Genomic DNA, 20,218 nt, shown 5'->3' on the forward strand with positions numbered 1-20,218 from the left:
CATTTCTTTGTGACTCTCTAGCAATTGAGGAGAGTCAGAATGAGTTAAGATTAGTTGACCATACTATTCCAACAGATGGCTCCACAATGTGATCAGAAGTCCCAGAGGTTAATGAGATCATGTATGGAAATCTGCCCAGTCAAGTAGGGCCCAATATCAATGTTCACTAAATAGTGTATGAGTCTGTTTGCAGTATTATAATTATTTAAGGGTTAATTAGTTATCAGTATTATATTTAGAAAAAGAAAAGAAAGAAAAACAAATTAAAAGGATGTAAGAGATAAGAAAGGCCAAACTTTTGGTTTAGTGCAGTCACTGTGCACTTCCTGGGTTCTCAGGCCATCCTCAACCACAGTCTCCATACCATTACTCTCTTTGTTTTATTACTGCTTAACTCATAATATGTCAATGTGGTGACAGTGTCATTTTTACCTCAAACCATAAAATGTCCTTATGTCCTGAAGCCAATCAGCGCAGAGGTGCACAGGTTTAAAATGTCTGTGAGGTCACTGAGCACTGACCTCCTTCATCCCTTCAAGGACTGTGTCTACTCTGCCCTCCTCCAACCCGAGCAGCCTTCCTGGGAAGATGCCACCAGTCCTGATTCTCCTGACCTTTCTTCTGCCGCTTGGAGCTGGTGGAGGTGAGTGAACACCCCTGTCTCAGATGTGCCATCCCATAACACCTCTGCAGACTCTCTGCCCAGCTGTAATCAGGAACTGCCCTGCACTGAACCAGAGATTTCTGATCCTAGGTCCCATACCAACCCAGACCTGGAAATCTGTCCCTGGCTAGATTCTCAACAAGGTCTGAAGAAGGGCTGTGACCTCAGAAGACTTGAGGGCACTAGCGTCTCCCTGCTTTTTTGTCACCTGGAGAATGGATCATTCTCACACAGGGACATCACAGAGAACCTACACCTACAAAAAAAAATACATCATTAAATTCACTAGAGCCCATGGAATGAGCAGCTTTAATGACCAGCCTGCAATTGGGTAAGACCACCAGCTCAAGAATATTAGCATCATTTTGTAACCTCCACCCTCAGCCTGCTGCAGAAAGAGGACCTGGGTGACAAGATGCCAGCATTGCACACTCCATTAAATTTGCAGTCTTGTTTTGGTTGGCCTCTCCACTTCTTTCTGCAGGTCCCCGGCTATTCCCATCTTTGCCAGCACACTACTCCAATGTCCCCCTCTCTGTACCAGCAGCCCTCCAGTTAAGTAAATTTCATTCATAGATGCAGTCAAAAGCATTTACTGAGAATCAAGATGTATTGGGCATCAGAATAAACCTATTTTAGAAAACCATCATCCATAGGGCTTAGAGGTAAATCAACTGAGAGATTACAGGGGTTGGGGAGACTCACCAACAAAGAAAGGCTCAAGGCAAGCCACCTGATATCTGTTGGGTCTCTACCATCATAAAGATAGAGCTGGTCCCTCCATGTATTTGCAAAGGAGGGGCTGGAGGACAAGTGCCATCAAACCTTTCTCCGGAAAGGGCTCTGTGACTTTAGAATCAAAAAATTATTCTATGTACAAGGAATTCTGTCCACAACAGTCTTGGGGAACTGCACATCTCACTCCTCACCTCTCCCTAGATCTTCCCTCCTGACCTCATCTACTGCTCCCAGACACCCCATATTCTATCCTTTTCTTTCAGAGGAGATCATCGGGGGACATGAAGTCAAGCCCCACTCCCGCCCCTACATGACATTAATTGAATCTCTGGATGTTGATGGTAATAGCAGTCTCTGCGGAGGGTTCCTGGTGAAAGACAACTTTGTGCTGACTGCTGCTCACTGCTGGGAAAGGTGAGGCGAAGCAGCTAGCCTGTGTTTTCTGAGACCCCAACAGGTGTTTCTATCCTCTACTTGTGGATGCTCCTGTGAGAGCACACTAGAGGGCAGGACTGTGAAAATGGAAGTCTGAAAACAGGGACACTGTGAGGTCAAAGGGTGAGAGGTCAGAGCCAGCAGCACACTTGAGGAGAAAGCAGCTACACTGTCCAGAATAAAGCAGTGATTGATGTGATGATATATCGTGTAGCCCAATATATAACATATGGGGATCAGAGGATAGAGCCAGCCAGATTAGACATAGAGGCCAGACAGTATTGGCACACACCCTTAATCCTGTCACTTCAGAGTCAGAGATCCTGTGAGTTCAAGGCCACACTGGAAACAGCCAGGCAGTGGTGGCACACTCACCTCTATTTCCAGTATTTGAAACCTTACGTCATTGCTTGGGAAGGACACTAGCCTTTAATCCCAGGAAGTAATATGGCAGTGCACAGAAAGGTATAAAAGGCGTGAGGAAACAGGAACTCGCTCATTTTTTGTGGAGATTTCACAGGGATAAGAACTAGTAGCTTGCTCTCTGCCTCTCTGATCTTTTAGCTTTTGCCCCAATATCTGGCTCTGGATTTTTTTTTCATTAATAAGACCTTTTAAGATTTGTGTTACAAGTTGAAGTTGAAAGTACACATTAGGAGTCAGTACAAACTTTGGAATATTGCCTAGAAACAAGAGGGATCCTCTAGAAGTCTAATGTCCTTGAAAAGCAAAGAGCAGCAGGTCAAACCCTGAGGCCCTCCTGTATGGTGATATTTTATTTGTACTAAAATGTGATTTTATTTGTATGTTAATAAATAAAGTTGCCTGGGGGTCAGAGCTATTAGCAAGCCATAGCGAAAGCTGGGCATTTGTGGTACATGCCTTTAATCCCAGCACTTGGTAGGCAGAGTTAGGTAGATCTCTGTGTATTCAAGGATACAGCCAGCATGGAGACACACATATTTAATCTCAATACAACCATAGAAGACCTGGAGGTCTGTACAGACAGGCAGTGACAAGGCAGTCATGTGGTTGGGTTTACAACCAATGAGAAGGCAGAACGGAAAGTCTTTATAAAGACAGACACACAGGAAGTAGGTCTCTTTCAGAGAGGTAGGACCACATTGAGAGGAAGGGTAAAGTTTTTAGCTCTTAATTTTGACTTCTTGGCTTTCTTCTTTGCATTGGTTCTGTGTTTCTAATTTAATAAGATGGTTGGTTACATCTACATTTGGTGCCCAAAGTGACAAGAATCCATTAAAAACCACTTGGCTTTGCTTGGCGGCAGGTCCAGTTTCCGGCCTGGGCGGCCCGGCTCCCTAGCTCTGGCCCAGGTCGGCTTGGTCTCAGGCCAGACTGTCCGTAGCCCCAAGCAGTTACACACAGCTGGAGCTACTTGCTTAAAGCTGGTGCTACAAACAACTCAGGCCTGCCCTGCTGAACAGGGCCCCTGCCTGTAAAGCCAATGCACGAGGTTGGAGATTAAGGAAGCCGGAGCCCAGGCTTGACTTGACTCAAGCGGGAACACGTGGCTGATTTAAGCTTTTAGCCAAAACTTGTGCCTCGCTTTCTTGCTCTCTCTCTCTCTCGCTCTCTCTCTCTCTCTCTCTCTCTGGATTCACACCTCGGACACTAGGTGGCTGTTTTGAAATTCCCTCAGATTTCTACTGTTCTATGCAGACTTGGTAAGTCAATTAAGATATCAGATATTTTAAAGCAAAGTATTTAAAAGAGAATTTTTTTCCACATTAAAAAAAAATGGGTTTTATGTGTACATTGGAAGAAAATTGGGCTTTGTTTGAAATTTTAGGCAGTCTGACAATGGAACAACTATATGAGAAGATTAATGTTGATCGAATTATGCATGTTATTACTTTTCTTACCCACATTTTACTATTTAAAAAGATAGTCAATTTAAGTGCTAGGATAACAGTCTTAGAAAAACCTGTTAAAATGAATTATAGAGAAATTCAGATTCAGACAGAAGAAATTAACAGTGAAGTTGTTTCAAAATTGGATCATAAGGTTACAGAAAAAAAGCCTGTTTTCACACAATCACCCTTTATTTATCTGGTAGCTGTACAGCAGCTACCTGGTGAAGAGAATGGACAAAATACTTGGATTCCAATTGAAATGTTAGACTTACGAAGATTTAAGGAGGCAATAGTATCTTATGGCATGCATTGCCCATATGTAAAACAAATGTTAAACTCCTGGTCAACATATAATAGGATTCTACCACAGGACTAGCGGGAGCTGGCACAAGCTGTTCTAGAACCTGGACAAAAACTCCAGTGGCAAATGTGCTTCAGGGAGGAGGCTAAAAACATAGAAAAACAATGGAGGGATAAAGAAACACAAGTCTGCCAGGATCAGCTTATTGGAGAAGGCCAATATGCTTCAGTACAAACACAATATTTATATGATGTCCAAACCCTAATTTTATGTCGAACGGCAGCCTTGAATGCATGGGACAGAGTTGAGGAACCAGGAAAGAAAACTGAGTCATTTACAAAGGTTATACAGGGCCCAAAAGAATTTTTCACAGATTTCTTACAAACATTAACTTCAGCAGCACAGAGAATGGTCCCAAATTCAGAAGCTAGTCAGATAATAATCGAATCTTTGGCCTTTGAGAATGTGAATGAATAATTTTAGCATGCAATATTAGCATGCAATAATTAGCATGCAAAAGAATAATCAGGCTGTTAAAGACAGGATCTGCATCCTTGGAGGATTGGATTAGAGACATGGTTAATGTTGAGGCTCATGACCATGATACTATGTGGGTAGGAGAAGCAATTTCAAAAAGTTTGAGGAATGTTAGATGTTTTGGATGTGGAAAGCAAGGACATTTGAAAAGGGACTGTAAACAGGTTATTCCTAGAAACAATGTTTCTTCAAAGAGCAGTGGCAACAGAATGCCCCTTCCTTTTGGAGTATGCAGAAGGTGTGTAAGGGAAAACACTGGACCAACATATGTAGATCAACAAGGGCCAGGCAAGGTAATCCTTTGCCGTGGTCTTTGGGAAACTCCCAGAGGAGCCTCAGGCAGGCCCCCACAGCAAATCCAGTTCAAACCTTTCCTGCAGTTGTAGAGGAAACCCCTACTCAAAGCAACTAACTAACCAAATGCCTATTGGAATAAATCATGCTGGTTGGGATGATGAAACAGAGAGAATAAAAAATTCAAGAAAAAACATAAAGAAATTTTTTGGCAAACTTCTATTAATGAACAAAGACCAAAATTAACAATAAAAATAAATGGTGTTTTGTTGTCTGGTCTGGTAGACACAGGTGCGGACGTTACCATAATTGCACCAGAATTTTGGCATCCAACTTGGCCTCTTCAGGAGGTAAATGTTCAATTGTTAGGAATTGGGACATTATCTCAAGTGAAACAGAGTGCAAGATGGCTCGAATGTATAGGTCCAGAAGGACAGTGAGGAAAATTAAAACCATATGTGGCCAACAAGCTATGAATTTATAGGGACGAGATCTGTTACAACAATGGAATACTCAGATTAACATCCCTCCAATCTCAGAAACAAATCATAAACTAGCACATGTTTCTGAGAGGAATATTAGAAGATATTATTCTAATGAGTGGTCACCAGCCATCCATATTATACAAAAACAGAGCACAACAACTGATGATCTTCCAAAAACATCAACAGCTCTACCTTTAAAATGGTTAACAGACAAGCCTGTATGGGTTCAGCAATGGCTTTTAACAACAGAGAAGCTCCAGGCTTTAGAAGAGCTGGTAGAAGAACAGTTAAATGCTCAGCATATTGAAGAATCAACCAGCCCTTGGAATTCTTCCGTATTTGTTATTAAAATGAAATCTGGTAAATGGAGAATGGTAACAGACCTTAAAGCAATTAACAAAGTAATTCAGCCAATGGGCTCTTTGCAATCTGGAATTCCTTTGCCTACTCTGTTACCAAAAGGATGGCCTCTCATAGCTATTGATTTAAAAGACTGTTTCTTTTCAATACCCTTACAAGAAAAAGACAGAGAAAGATTTGCTTTCACAGTGCCTACTTATAATAATTCTCAACCGGTTAAAAGATTTCAATGGAGGGTCCTCCCACAGGGAATGTTGAATAGCTCAACTCTGTACCAATATTTTGTACAACAGCCATTGGAAGTGGTACATAAAAAATTTCCTAAATCTATAATTTATCATTATATGGATGATATTTTACTAGCTGACTCAAATGCAGATACTTTAGAAAGAATGTTTGAAGAAGTAAAGAAAATTTTGCCTTGCTGGGGATTACAAATTGCTCCTGAAAAGATACAAAGAGGAGATTCTATTAATTATTTAGGATATAAAATAGAGCTACAAAAAATTAGACCTCAAAAGGTGCAAATTAGGAGAGATCGACTACAGACTCTTAATGACTTTCAAAGATTACTTGGAGACATTTCTCATCTAAGAACTATTGTTAGGGTAAAAAATGATGAACTGAATAATTTGTTTAAAACCTTAGAAGGTGACAAGGACTTAAATCGTCCAAGAGAATTATCACCTGAAGCTGAGAAAGAATTGGCCATGGTAGAAAAGAAAGTACATGAAGGGCACGTAGATGGTATTAATCCAAAGCTGGATTGCATTTTGGTTATTTTACCCTCTAGGCATTCTCCAACAGGAATATTAATGCAGAGGGAAGATATTATACTGGAATGGATATTTTTACCAAATAAACCAAATAAAAATTTAAAAACTTATGTGGAAAAAATCTCTGACTTGATTTGGAAAGGAAAATTGAGACTTTGTCAATTAGCAGGAATAGACCCAGCAGAAATTGTCATACCTTTAACTAAGGAGGACATTGAAAAATTATGGACAGAAAGTGAACCTTGGCAAAAAGCTTGCAGTAATTATTTGGGAGAAATTAACAGCAAATATCCCACAAGTGATAGAATTGATCTTATAAAGAATTCTGATTGGATCTTGCCTCGAATTGTACAGGAAAAACCCATATCTGGAGTTCATACATTTTATACAGATGCCAACAAACAAGGAAAGGCAGGTTACAAATCAGAAAATTTAAGTAAAGTGGTTCAATGTCCTTATAATTCAGTTCAAAATCAGAATTGTATGCTATTCTGTTGGTATTAATGGATTTTTCAGAACCTCTCAACATAGTAACTGACTCTCAGTATGCTGAAAGAGTAGTATTACATATTGAGACTGCAGAATTTATCCCTGATGCTTCAGAATTAGCTTCACTATTCATTCAATTACAAGATACAATCAGAAAAAGGAGTCATCCTTTATATATAACTCACATCCGATCCCATATTGTTCTGCCAGGCCCTCTAGCCCAAGGCAATGATTAGATTGATAAATTATTGATAGGAAATGTGCTGGAGGCCTTAGAATTTCATAAAAAAAATCATGTCAATAGTAAAGATTTAAAAAAGGATTTTTCCATAACCTGGCAACAAGCCAAAGAAATAGTAAAGAAATGTCCTACTTGTTCCTTCTACAATCAAACGCCATTACCAGCAGGAAGTAACCCAAAGGGTACTCAGAGGAATGAAATCTGACAGATGGACGTGTTTCACTTTGCAGAATTTGGAAAATTGAAATATGTACACCACACCATCGATACTTATTCAGGATTTCAATGGGCAATTGCTTTGAGTTCTGAAAAAGCTGATTCTGTAATCACTCATTTGCTAGAAGTTATGGCCATCATGGGCATACCTACACAAATCAAAACTGACAATGTTCCATCATATGTCTCTGTTAAAATGAAACAGTTTTTTGCTTATTACAATATAAACCATATTACAGGTATACCATATAATCCTACAGGTCAAGCAGTTATAGAAAGATCAAACAGAACTCTAAAGGATATGCTAAATAAACAGAAAGGGGTAACAAAAACCCCCAGAAATAGAGAGGACACGAAACAAAGGACTACTGATTCTTGCCAAAACAAGTGTGGTTTGGGCTTTATCAAAAGGCATCTTCTGAGGCCAGAACAATATGGCACCATCCCTGAAGTGGCCTTCGCAATCCGGAAAAGGTACAGTGCCCTTTTCTTCGAAGGCAGCTGAACAGGCAGTGGGCCGATGGCTTCTGATGTGCAGAGGAACGACAGCTGAAACAGTTATTCTTGAAGAGTAACTAAGCTCACGCCTCTCAATAGTAGACTGGCATTTGATAGAGGGATGTGAAGAAGAACGGGATGCTGAGATGAAGCCACATACACACATAGCCAAGAAGAATGGACAGCTGAATTAAAAAAACATCAACAATTCCCAGAATTTAAAATCCTGAATCATGACAGGACACTAGTGGAATTCAGGTGTTTCTGGTACATGGACTGCTCTCACCCAATGTGAGGTCAAACTATTAACCTTGTGTACATCTTACTTCACAAATGAGTCTGTCAAATACGCTCAGCCTATAAGCTAAAGATGATGCCCCAACACTTCAGAGAAACCTCAGGTGACTGTTCAGGCAGCTGGCTGTTTCTGTCAACTCACAATTTTTTTTGGAGGCTGCTTGCATGCACATCCTGTTTTTATTTTTTATTAGGTAATATTACTTCCTTCTTTGGTCTCTGAGGGAGTTGAAGTTTAGTTAGAGTTGAAGATTAGTTAGTTAGAGTTGAAGATTAGTTACTTATAGTTGAAGATTAATTAGGATAGAAAGTGAATTAGATACATTATGGACTTACCAAAATAGGTAGATAATGGGATTATTTTCTCTGAATTTGTCAAATACAAATGGACTAGACATTGTTTAGGTATTTATTACTTGTATATATTGTATATAGTTATTGTACTTTTGTATATAGTTTTTCTTATGTTAGTTATAAACTTTTTCCTTTTTTCTTTTTATTAAAATAGAAAAGGGGAAATATGGTGATATTTTATTTGTACTGAAATGGGATTTTATTTGTATGTTAATAAATAAAGTTGCCTGGGGGTCAGAGCTATTAGCAAGCCATAGTGAAAGCTGGGCATTAGTGGTGCATGCCTTTAATCCCAAAACTTGGTAGGCAGAGCTAGGTAGATCACTGTGTGTTCAAGGATACAGCCAGCATGGAGACACACATCTTTAATCTCATTACCAACCATAGAGGACCTGGAGGTCTGTACAGACAGGCAGTGACAAGGCAGTCATGTAGTTGGGTTTAAAACCAATGAGAAGGCAGAATGGAAAGTCTTTATAAAGACAGACACACAGGAAGTAGGTCTCTTTCAGAGAGGTAGGACCACCTCGAGAGGAAGGCTAAGGTTTTAAGCTCTTAATTCTGACCTCTTGGCTTTCTTCTTTGCATTGGTTCTGTGTTTCTAATTTAATAAGACGGTTGGTTACATCTACACTCCTGCCTCCTCAAGTCCCCTCAGCTAGAGCCCCACCCGGCCAACCATACTTCTTACACCTCCTGGACTGTGTCCTCTCTCACTCCATATCTTTCATCTCTACTCTGCTCTCTACAGCTCAATGACAGTAATTCTGGGGGTCCACAACATCGAGGCACAGGAGGAGACCTGGCAGATCATCCCTGTGGAAAAAGCCATTGCTCACCCAGCCTACAATGATAAGAACTTGTCCAATGATATCATGCTCTTAAAGGTGAGACCTGCCCCATCCTGGTTCAGCGATACCTCCTGTCTCACGTTCTCCTTCCCTCCCTTCCGTCCTGGGCTTCATGGTGTTTCAGCTCAGCTGTCAATGAGCTACACTCTCCTTTCTTCCCCAACAGCTGGAGAAGAAGGCCAAGATGACTAAAGCTGTGAGGCCCCTCAAGTTGCCCTGGCGCAAGGTCCCTGTGAAGCCAGGGGATGTGTGCTCTGTGGCTGGTTGGGGAATGATGGCCCTGAATGGCACCAATGCAGATAGACTACAAGAGGTGGAGCTGACAGTACAGAAGGATCAGTTGTGTGAGTCCCACTACCCACGTTATTACAACAAAGCCAATCAGCTGTGTGTGGGGGACCCAAAGATCAAGCGTGCTTCCTTCTATGTAAGTTGGATTTTCATCCTCTCCTGGCTCCGTGGGAGGGGAAATGCAATCTGGGATCTAGAGACCAACATCAAGGGAACTTCTTTATGTGATCTTTCTCCCTGGAAGCAGCAGTAACCAATAACTAACTAGGGCCTCCTAAGCTGACAAGGAGCCTCAGTGAAGGCAGCTGGTATAAAGCAGGATTTGCACAGTCCTCCTCACACCCAGGCCCAGGCTTTAGAAAGCTGTGTCCCTGCCTGTGTCATTAACACAAGCAGGTGTCTCCACAGAGCAGACACTCACTTTTGTCCATGGTCTTGTCTTCCATGCTCACCTCAGGCCCACTCACCTGACCCCATGTTCTTAAATAATGGCCCAGAAATGAGGGTCCCACACACCCTAATAGAGAGTGGATCACAGACCTGGAGAAAGGGCAGAGGCTGGGCTCAGGAGGGAGGTGAAGCAGTAACCCTGTCCACAATCAGAGCAGGAAGCCCAGGGACACCCAGGCCTGCTCTCTCATCTCCCACAAGCAGAGCACACAAGTCAAACTTCTTTGAGAGCAGTCTTGACAGGAGTGGGAGGTTGGGACTAAGGTGAACAACAGCTCAGTTCCCTGTGCCTCCTCTCCATTCACAGGGGGATTCTGGAGGGCCTCTCTTGTGTAACAAAGTGGTTGAAGGCATCGTCTCCTATGGACATGAGGATGGTTCAGCACCAAGAGTCTTCACCAGAGTGTCAAGTTTCCTATCCTGGATAAAGAAAACGATGAAACGCAGCTAACTCCAGAGCAAACCAGACCCCTCCCTAACTCAGCATCCTCTCTACGGCTGAGTCCAAGTTTGTCCGGGGACAGAAGCCACAAATCAATAAAGTTCTTTTTGATCAATCAGAAGTCTGGTTTCCTATCACAGGGACCAACTCTGTGCTAGGCATCCAGTGGCACACTTCTGCTCTCTGTTCACCCAACACCATACACACACCTCTCCCAAGCTCAGGCATGGCCATTGCCAGCTCATTTTTACTTGTCCCACTCTACAGTGCCTGCCCTTCTGACAGGCTTAAAGCTGAGCTGGGGGTCTCCTGTCCTGGGGCCCAGAGTGAACTTTTTTCCTCCTCTGTCTCATATGGAAGAAAGAAGAGGGAAAAGCACCATTGGTCCTGGAGACATGGGAGACAGCCGAGGTCACTGTAGATGGGCCTTCCTGGGCAGAGTATCTCTGTCCCACAGCTTCACCATTAAGATGACAGATATTTCAGTAAGGGCTGTTCCACATTTAGAACAATATCCTCTCCTCCTCTGGAAACAGGGTGAAGCTTCCTCCACCCTCCTAGCTCTATGCCCTTCTCCATCATGACTGCTCAGATGAGTCTAACAACTTCTATGATTTACAATCATGCATTTTTGAACACTTTCCTACCTCTTATAACCTCCTCTAACCCAAGCCATGTGTGGTTCCTCCCATTAGGGCCTCAGCCCTGGCAGAGAGGTAACTCTCAAAGGTCCAGGGCAGAAGTTGCACCACACAGGGACCATGGAAGCCAGGGACCTCAGTGTTTCTCTCCAGAACCCTGTACTCCACTCCCACATGCTCAGGCCAAGGGAAGCTCTTCCCAGTCAGCTCAGTTCCTCCTGTGTGCTCAGCATCCACAGCAGCAAGGACACTCAGCAGCACGAGCCCATCTGAGCATGTCCATCACAGTCCCTGCTGGATTCTAGGATAGGACGCCATGACGGTCACATGGCCTCTGTCTGTCTTTGACATCCACAAGGACGAAAGAACTGGAAATCTTCATTTTTTCATCAGTGTGCACTGAAGTGTATCAGGTTTGGAAATGACAATAGCGTATTAGCTTCTACTGAGAAACTCTTCAGAGAAGCATCATTTTTACCTGGGGGAGAAGGCAGTAGATAGAGAATAACACAACCAATACAGCCTTGATATATTTATTTTAAAGGTAAGAGATACAGAATCATAAGAGATGCACATTTTCAAAAGTATATTTCAGAAACAGAATTAAACAGGAATCAAGGAAAGTGGAAAAAAGAGAAAAAATGGTGTGAAGAAATATCTTTAATATTTGCACATTTGTGGTTATGCTGCATCCATACAGTTCCTAACACTACCTGAGCTTCTCATTGTTATGGAGTTCTTTACCTGAGACTGTAATCAGAACGTGTGGATTTTTGTTAAATAAAGGTCTCCCTATGTTGGACTCAAATTGCTACAAAAAAAAAAAATCCAAGATGCAAGGCCTGGATTAATCATGCCTTAATCCAACATTGGGAGACAAAGTCAGGCAGATCTCTGAGTCCTAGGCCAGCCATGGCTACAGAAAGACTCTTTGTCTCAAAACAAACACTGAAAAATGTTTCATTTAACTCAAATAAACCTAAAACTCCAAGAAGCCTTGGCTTCAGGGTTTTGTCCTGTCAGACACTTAACAGATAACAAGATGGGTGGCTACAGCTTAATGCCTCCCTGTCCCAAATAACAGAGGATCACATTCTTCAGGGAGATGAAGTAAAATCTCCCTTTGGGTCAGGAAACTTTCAAAGACAGGATTTATATAGGACCAGATGCAGGTGTCACACAGTTTCTGACAGGGAATTGGAAAACAAACCCACCCTGGAGATATTAAGGACATAGTTATTGGAGACAATATAAACAAAGAAGAGTGCAGAATCAAGGGAATAATGTATCTTAGAAATCATACGGTCACATATGTACTCAGTTTAGGCGTTACGTTTACTTTGATGAGATAGTTCTACGGCTTTAATAACTTTGAAAACCATTTGTATCCTTTAGCGAGAAGATAGAAATACATTTCTACCAAAGGGTCATAACTGACCTGACAACCAGCATCAACCATGTTAGGACAGAGCCTGAACTGAGCTTAGGATTCCCTGGCCACCAAGGCACAAGTGACCTCAATGTCATCTAATTTCCAGTTAGTAATTTGGTGCCATCCTGCACAAAAGATGAGCCCATGCTCAGACCTCCTGTAGAGAGGAAACCCCTGAGCTCCTCCACAGCTGCATGGTGAAGGTGTTCAAAGCCACCTGGCTTTGCTCCCTTGAGCACACATTGGAGTGGATTCAGAGGTAGGTAAATGCTTTAAACACACACTGCTTCAGATTTCTCTGCTCTAAGGAAGTATCTCTCCATTTGCAAAAGAGTTTACACTACTCCCCTAACTACCTCTGTACTGATTTTCTCCACTTGGGAAAGGAAATGCTTCAACTCATCAAGACCCAACTTCTCTGTTCCTCCAGGCCATTGCAGTCCAGGAAGCCAGGGAGAGCTGTAAGACACCCCTGAAGGACACAGACCAGACACAAGAACATAAGGTCCTCTGGTTTGTGGTGGGGAAACATGCTGGTATACCTCCATTGTCCTGTCCAACTTCCTAAGTCTCTCTGCATCCACTTATGTGGACTTAGAGAACATAGATTTTCTGTTCTCTATTTGTGTCCCATGCCACCTTTCTGTTGTGGTTTTTAGTGAGGATGTCCCCACTAGGCTCATGTATTTGAACACCTGATTCCCAGGAAGTTATGCTGTTTGGGGATGTTGGGAATTATGCTCTTGGTGGAGGAAGTACATAGTTGGGCCAGGTTTTGGGATTTCAAAGACTCACACCACTCCCAATTCTCACTCTTCTATGTTTTGGGGTGTGTGTGTGTGTGTGTGTGTGTGTGTGTGTGTGTGTGTGTGTGTAATTACAGTAAATGATATGAGCCATCAGCTCCCTGCTCCTGTGGCCGTGCTTTCCACTTGATGCCACACCTGGAACCGCATGCCCTGATCTTCCTTCTAGAAGTTGCTTTGGTCATTGTGCTTTATCACAGTAATAGAAAAGTAACTAATACACACACTTTTAAGCAACAGACATATTTTACCTTGACAGAAATGCAGGAATGGATTCATTCACCATATTTGCCAGGAGTAGTTGTCCTGAAGCATTGTGGGAGAGCCTGCAAGGCACACAGCCACAGCTGAACATCAACTCTCTGCAGGGTCAGGCTGCTACCCTACATGATGTAGTTTATCCTCAACCAGAAATGACATTTTCATCTACAGCTACACTACATTGTTTCCAAAGCAAAGAGATGTGCAGACAACTCCCCTCCTAGAAAGGACTGCACTCAAGGGTTCTGGTTTCTGAACCCAGTAAGGTGATGTTCACCTGTAATTCCAGCATTCTGTGGGCTGAGGTAGAAGGATAGACTTTTCACCCTCAGCCTCAGCCACATAGTGTGATCCTGTCTGGAAAATGAGCTTCTCTCTGTGCAACATGAGTTTGGTCTGCCCAGAACTTTTAGTTCCTGAGAAATGAGTCAACATAAGTACTGGATTAATATGTAGCTAGGTCCTCAATTTTGATTTCAGGGGAAATAGGGTTCACTGAATTGTCTCTCAAAGTTTAACGACTCCTAATTAAATCCATGATAGACTTCTGTGGCACGATAAAGGAAAGACCACTAAGACACCATAACAGTCAAGTTTATGGTCACTGTAGCAGATAGAGAACCCTTGCAGCTTAAACACTTGAAGTCAGAGTCCCATGAAATGCTCTCCAGAATTCCTTTAAGTCCCTCTCTTCACAATGACTCCCCAATCCATTTGGCCAAAAACCCTAACAACTTAGTGCCAAGGAGAGTCCCCAGCACAACCTAGGCTCACTGCTGTATGACACCAGGAAACCATGTTGTGACAACCCAGCTGAGACCTTCCTATTGTAGTTTGCTCTCTCTACAGGAGAGGCAGAAAGTTTGCCTTGGAACCAGATGTGTCCTGCTTCCTCTCAGTGTCCTTAGAATGTTATTTTCTGCAAGTCATCAGGAATAGCTACCTACAGAATTTCATACAATTTCACCCAAGTAGTTGATGTGTTTTCTAGAATAAAGCAAAATTTCAATAAGCTGAATTGGTGATTCTCCAAGATTCCAAGGATGGCCTGCATCAGAGTCACCCAGGGGCATATTAAAAATACAGATTTCTGGACAGGGATCCCAATGACTGAACCAGAAGTTCTGGGAGCAGATGACATTTTTTTACAGGCTACTCCAGTGGCAGTGCATATTAAACTTGAAAAAAGTGCCTCTGTGGGAGTTAGTTAATCATGAGGAGAAATGATCCCGATACATTGTCCAAATGTAACTATTAACCTGGCCAATATGGAACTGGAAGACTCAAGGATGGCTGTGTATATATACATATATATTTGCCTTGGCAGATAACAATGTGAATTACTGTGCTCTTAACCAAGTCAAAACTTTCACAAGAGCTATAACTCATTTACTTTATCACTAGTCACTTGAAAAGAGACGGTAAGGAATTGGCTGTGGAAGAGAAACATCACTTCTCGTGCATCTCTACAACTGCTCCACACACCAGGCTCCAGCCTCTTCGCAGCAAACTTTTTAAACCACCTCCCCAGTCCCAAGGCCACATACCCACACAAAGTTAAAGGATGCAGATAGACAAACAGGTGAATAAACACTTCTCCAGATAAATGAAGATGGCTAGCTGGGCCTGGAAAAACACTCATCATTAGTCACCAGGATAAGGCAAAGTGAAACCACAGTGAAATGCCATTTCATACCTACTAGAGTAGCTGGGAAAACATGTACTAATTAACGGAAATATCAAATTTTTGCAGAAGCCAAAACAGAACCCCTCTATATTACAATGTCAAAGAAAACAATGGTATGTGTGTGTGTGTGTGTGTGTGTGTGTGTGTGTGTGTGTGTGTGTGTAAAATGATGGAATTGTTACAGAAGACAATTTGTAAAATGAAGGAATTTTTGTGGAAGACAATTTGGCATTTACCCAACAAGTTAAACATAAAATTACCATATGACACAGAGATTCCAGTTATAGGTATAATTGCAAGAAAATTAAAGACATACATTCAAATATCTATTTAAAGTTAATTTTGTTATAATATATATATATATATTTCTACTCTTGTTTAAGGTATTATGTTTATGAAGCTCATTTGAAATTGTAATGGAAAATTTAAAAATACAGATTAATAATTAGTCTTCTATGATAGTCAAACTTATAGTCATGTTAGTTAAGTTTTCTAGATATACATAGATATATTTCAGTTAGATAGGTGATCTTCAAACACTTCAAAGACCTATAGAATACGGCATTTAAAATGTTTTAAAACTTAGACTTTTCTGGACAATAAGACATGTCTGCTCCTGGGAGCACCAATTACTTCAAGGAAGATGATGGGCACTGAAGACACTCCACATGGAGTTTATCATCTTTTGGCAAAAATAGCCATTTGGACAAGAAACTGTTCTTGCCTGTTCTGCATGACAAAATGTTATATCGACTAGACATGCAGGACCCATAGGAAGGTGAACACAGAACTTTCCAAGGCGAGATGGCCCTTTAGGTTCCTGTCTCACAGAGGAGAATGCCAGACATTCGACAGGACACAGGGAAAACCAACTGAGTGATTCTAGGCCTAGAGGCTGAAGATGGATGCCCCAACATTTCAGAGGAACTTTGGATGACTGTCCAGGAAGACAGTTGTCTCTGTCATTTCCAGAATTTTGTAAGTTGCTTACAATGCATTTCCTCTTTACTTAGGTAATATTATATCCTTCTGAGGTCTTTGATGTAGTTGAAGACTGGATAGTTATATTAATAGTTTTCCTTAGTCATGATAAAAGACAAATTAGATATGAAACTTTAGACTCACAAATATAAGATAGATGATAGAATATTTTCTTTAATTTTGCCAAGTACAAATAGACTAAATATTATGACTGTAATAATTGCTTGATAACTGTTTTGCTATATGTAATTTTACTATGTTAAAGTTAAAACCTTCCTTTTTGATTAGACAGAAAAGGGAAGTGCTTTGGGATGTCGTTCTGTATGCTGTGAATATGTATTGCTATGATTGGTTGATAAATAAAACAATGATTGGCCAGTAGGCAGACAAGAAGTGTAGGCGGGGCAAACAGGTGAGGAGAATTCTGGGTAGAGGAAGGCTGAGTCAGGAATTGCCAGCCAGACACAGAGGAAGGAAGATGACAAGGCAGAACTATGAAAAGGTACCAAGCCACATGGCTAAACATAAATAAGAATTATGGATTAATTTAAGTGTAAGAGCTAGTCAGTAATAAATCTGAGCTAATGGCTGTGCAGTTATAATTAATACAAGCCTCTGTGTGGTTACTTGGGGAATACAAGTGGGAGAGATTTGTCCTGACTGCCAGCCAGCTGGGACACAGGAAAACTTCCAACTACACTGCATTCTTATTTATCTGTATGAAATAAGCTGCCTCCCTGCCAACTGTGTATAATAAACACTCTGAGCTTCTGGGAAACTAAGGCCTCTCTGTCAGAGATAGACTACCCAATCCAGGTGTGTCTGTGTAGATGTGTGTGTGTGTGTGTGTGTGTGTGTGTGTGTGTGTGTGTTTGTCATTTTTTTTCATTCCCTTGCTACCCCAATCAGATCAATCCCTGGAGCTGTGCAACAAAATGCGAGGATGTAGCAGGATTATGATTAATGGCATCCAGACATTGTGGAACATGCCTGTAATCCAAGACCTTGGGTGTTGGAAGCAGGAGGACAGGTGCTTACAGTTATACTCAGGTATATAGCAAGTTGCAGGCCAGCCTGGGTTTGGCCCATTTCACAAAACAAAAGTAAATAAAATTGTTAATGGTAAATTCTATGGCATGAATTTTATTTGAATAAAAATTCTATAAGCTTCCAAGGTCACTTAGCAGTAGTCTGGGAAAGTTAAATCAAAGTTTTGGACCTCAGAGTTTGAGTTGCCCATGAGGCATCCAAGTGAAGATTCCAGAATAAAATTAAGACCACAGTAGAGCAGTGAGGGGAGAGATGTGGACCAGCAAAGGATCTGAGCATTGTCCGGCTGGATACATGCATACCTGTGGGTGTGGTCTCTCCTTGGAGTGAGTGAAGTGTATCATAAGCTCTAGGGAGAAATCCCATCACTGTCCCATTTAGTCTCCTCCATGGTGTAGGCTTTACATTCACTTGTCTTATGTGATGAAAGTGGGGCGTGGTGAGGACACTTTTTACCTGCTAGTTCCAATTACCAAAGCACACACACCGCAGACCCTCTTCACCCTCCATCTCTCTACACCTGATGCAGAGTGCACAGGCGTCCTTCCTCAACTTCCTAGCCCTTGAGGTGAGAGTTTGTGGGTCTTTGATTAGAAAGATGACTCATGGAGGATGGGTCACAAGAAGAGATGGGATGTGTCTCAATAAAACCAGATCAAACTTTTCCCATGTCATCTTGTTTTTCAATTCTATGATTGAATCCATAAGCTCAGCAAGCGCTCAGCCACTGAAATGCGCCTAACCCCTTCCAAAGCCGTCCTAATATCTGACTTGAAATTCATTGAAAGGCATGAAAATACCTAAACTAATATTTTTGTCTGTTTTTGTGACAGGGTTCCATATAGCTCATGCTTGCCTCAAATTCCTGATCCTCCTTCCTCCTAAGTGATGAGATTAAAGATATTCATCACAACACCCAGCTTAAGCTGTCATAAGGAAAATAGGGAAACCTTGATTGTTTTGTGTCTAGAGGAAGGATATATGAGTATTTATTGTACGATTTTCTCCATGTTTATGTTGACGTATTTACAATAGCTTTAACATGAAAGCTTTTTTTTAAGCACAGTTTTGTTTCTCGTTCAGCTAGGAAGTAGCTGTAAGACAGACCTGTTGGGTGGTAACTTCCTATTATAACAACAGTTTAAGCCTCACTCTACAACAAATAATGTTTCAGTAGAGTAAGAAGATAGTTAGCAATTATCCTTTGGGCCAATAAGTCAAGGCAGAGCTGCCTCAACCACCCCACTCCATACCCAGGTTTCCCACATCCTCCTCCAGGGTATAGCCTGGTGAGTAACCCCTATTGTAACCTTATTCTTCCACAACCTGCCAGATCTAATGTGGGTCCCACAGCACACTGGCCTTGTCTGTCCATCTTTGCCATGCATTAGCAAACCTCTAAACTTCAGCAGGGTCCCTCATACATGCCCTGGCCTACTCCCACCACCTCCTCCTGCACTGCAGCCAAGTTCTAGGCATCCACCAGGACATGTCCTATCTGCATCCATACACAGGACCATTTGCTCCACCTCCACAACCCCACTCTATACCCAGACTTGTCACATCCTCCACCAGAATCTATCCTGGTGAATAAACATGATTTCCTCATGCACACCTTTCCCACAATCTACAAGGTTTAGCCTGGGTCCCAAAACCAGTACATCATCCTGGTATGGCCTTCCTTGTATTCATTACAGAAGAGCTCTAGGCTTGGACCAGTATACTCCTTACCTGTGAGCCAAGCAACAGGACTCTTCCACATCTTATCCTACCTTTCTATTCAGACACATCTACCCACACACTACCAGCATGGACCAGAGAACACAACATCCCAGTCCTTCTGTCCACCTGAGTTCATTGCACCCAAGACATTTCCAACCTCTAGACCTAATATACCCCCCAGAACAACAATATCAAAAAATCAATAACACAACAACCATAACTAATACAATTTCAATAACTTTAAGTCTAAATTGTCTAAATTTTCCAGTCAAAAGACACAGACTGACTGAATGAATGAAGAAACACAATCCAACTATCTGCTGCCTACAAGAAACACATCTTGGGCTGGAGAGATGGCTTAGAGGTTAAGAGCACTGACTGCTCTTCCAGAGGTCCTGAGTTCAATTCCCAGCACCCACATGGTGGCTCACAACCATCTGTAATGAGATCTGGCACCCCATTCTGTATACATAATAAATAAATAAATCTTTAAAAAAAAAAAAGAAACACATCTTAGCTTTAAAGACAAGCACTATATTAGAGTAAATGGATGGACAAAAGTACTGCACTCAAATGGCACCAAGAAGCAAGCAGCCTTTGCTGTCCTAATACCTGGAAAATAGATTTCAAATTAAAACTAATCAGGAGAGTTAAAGAGACACTTCATTCTAATCAGGAGAGCAGTTAGCAAAGAAGACATTACTATCCTAAACATAAACACACAAAACTCAGGGGTGCCCAATTTTATAAAAACAAACAAACAAACAAACAAAAGAGATACTAGGATTAAAGACACATATTAACATCAGTGCATCAATACCCCACTTTCTCCAATAGACAGGTCATCTGGACAAAAAATAAACAGGGAAATGTCAGAATTAATTGACATCATATATCAAATGAACTTAACAAATATTTACAGAATAATTTATCCAAACACAAAAGACTACACATTCTACTCAGTGGCACATGGAAACTTTTCTAAAATAGAACACTTCCTGGGAAACAAAACAAATCTTTGCAAGTTCACAAAGATTGAAATCAC

At 41.6% G+C, this 20,218-nt stretch overlaps 1 protein-coding gene across 1 annotated transcript; it reads left to right on the forward strand.

The window, feature by feature from the left end:
- Positions 1-588: 588 nt before the first annotated feature.
- On the forward strand, positions 589-10,602 carry LOC128107943 (granzyme C-like). The gene is made up of 5 exons (XM_052734275.1): positions 589-643; positions 1,666-1,816; positions 9,311-9,446; positions 9,577-9,837; positions 10,459-10,602. Exons 1-5 carry the CDS (start codon positions 589-591, stop codon positions 10,600-10,602), a joined length of 747 nt encoding a protein of 248 aa, XP_052590235.1.
- Positions 10,603-20,218: the final 9,616 nt, after the last annotated feature.

The sequence above is a fragment of the Peromyscus californicus genome, unplaced genomic scaffold (assembly GCF_007827085.1).
Source record: "Peromyscus californicus insignis strain IS unplaced genomic scaffold, ASM782708v3 Scaffold_12__1_contigs__length_115047231, whole genome shotgun sequence".
Classification (NCBI taxonomy): Eukaryota; Metazoa; Chordata; class Mammalia; order Rodentia; family Cricetidae; genus Peromyscus; species Peromyscus californicus.

Coding starts and splice junctions, on each gene's coding strand:
- LOC128107943 (XM_052734275.1), top strand. CDS start 589: ATGCCACCAGTCCTGATTCTCCTGACCTTTCTTCTGCCGCTTGGAGCT. Junction 1,817..9,310: donor GCTGCTCACTGCTGGGAAAG/GTGAGGCGAAGC, acceptor TGCTCTCTACAG/CTCAATGACAGTAATTCTGG. Junction 9,838..10,458: donor TCAAGCGTGCTTCCTTCTAT/GTAAGTTGGATT, acceptor CTCCATTCACAG/GGGGATTCTGGAGGGCCTCT.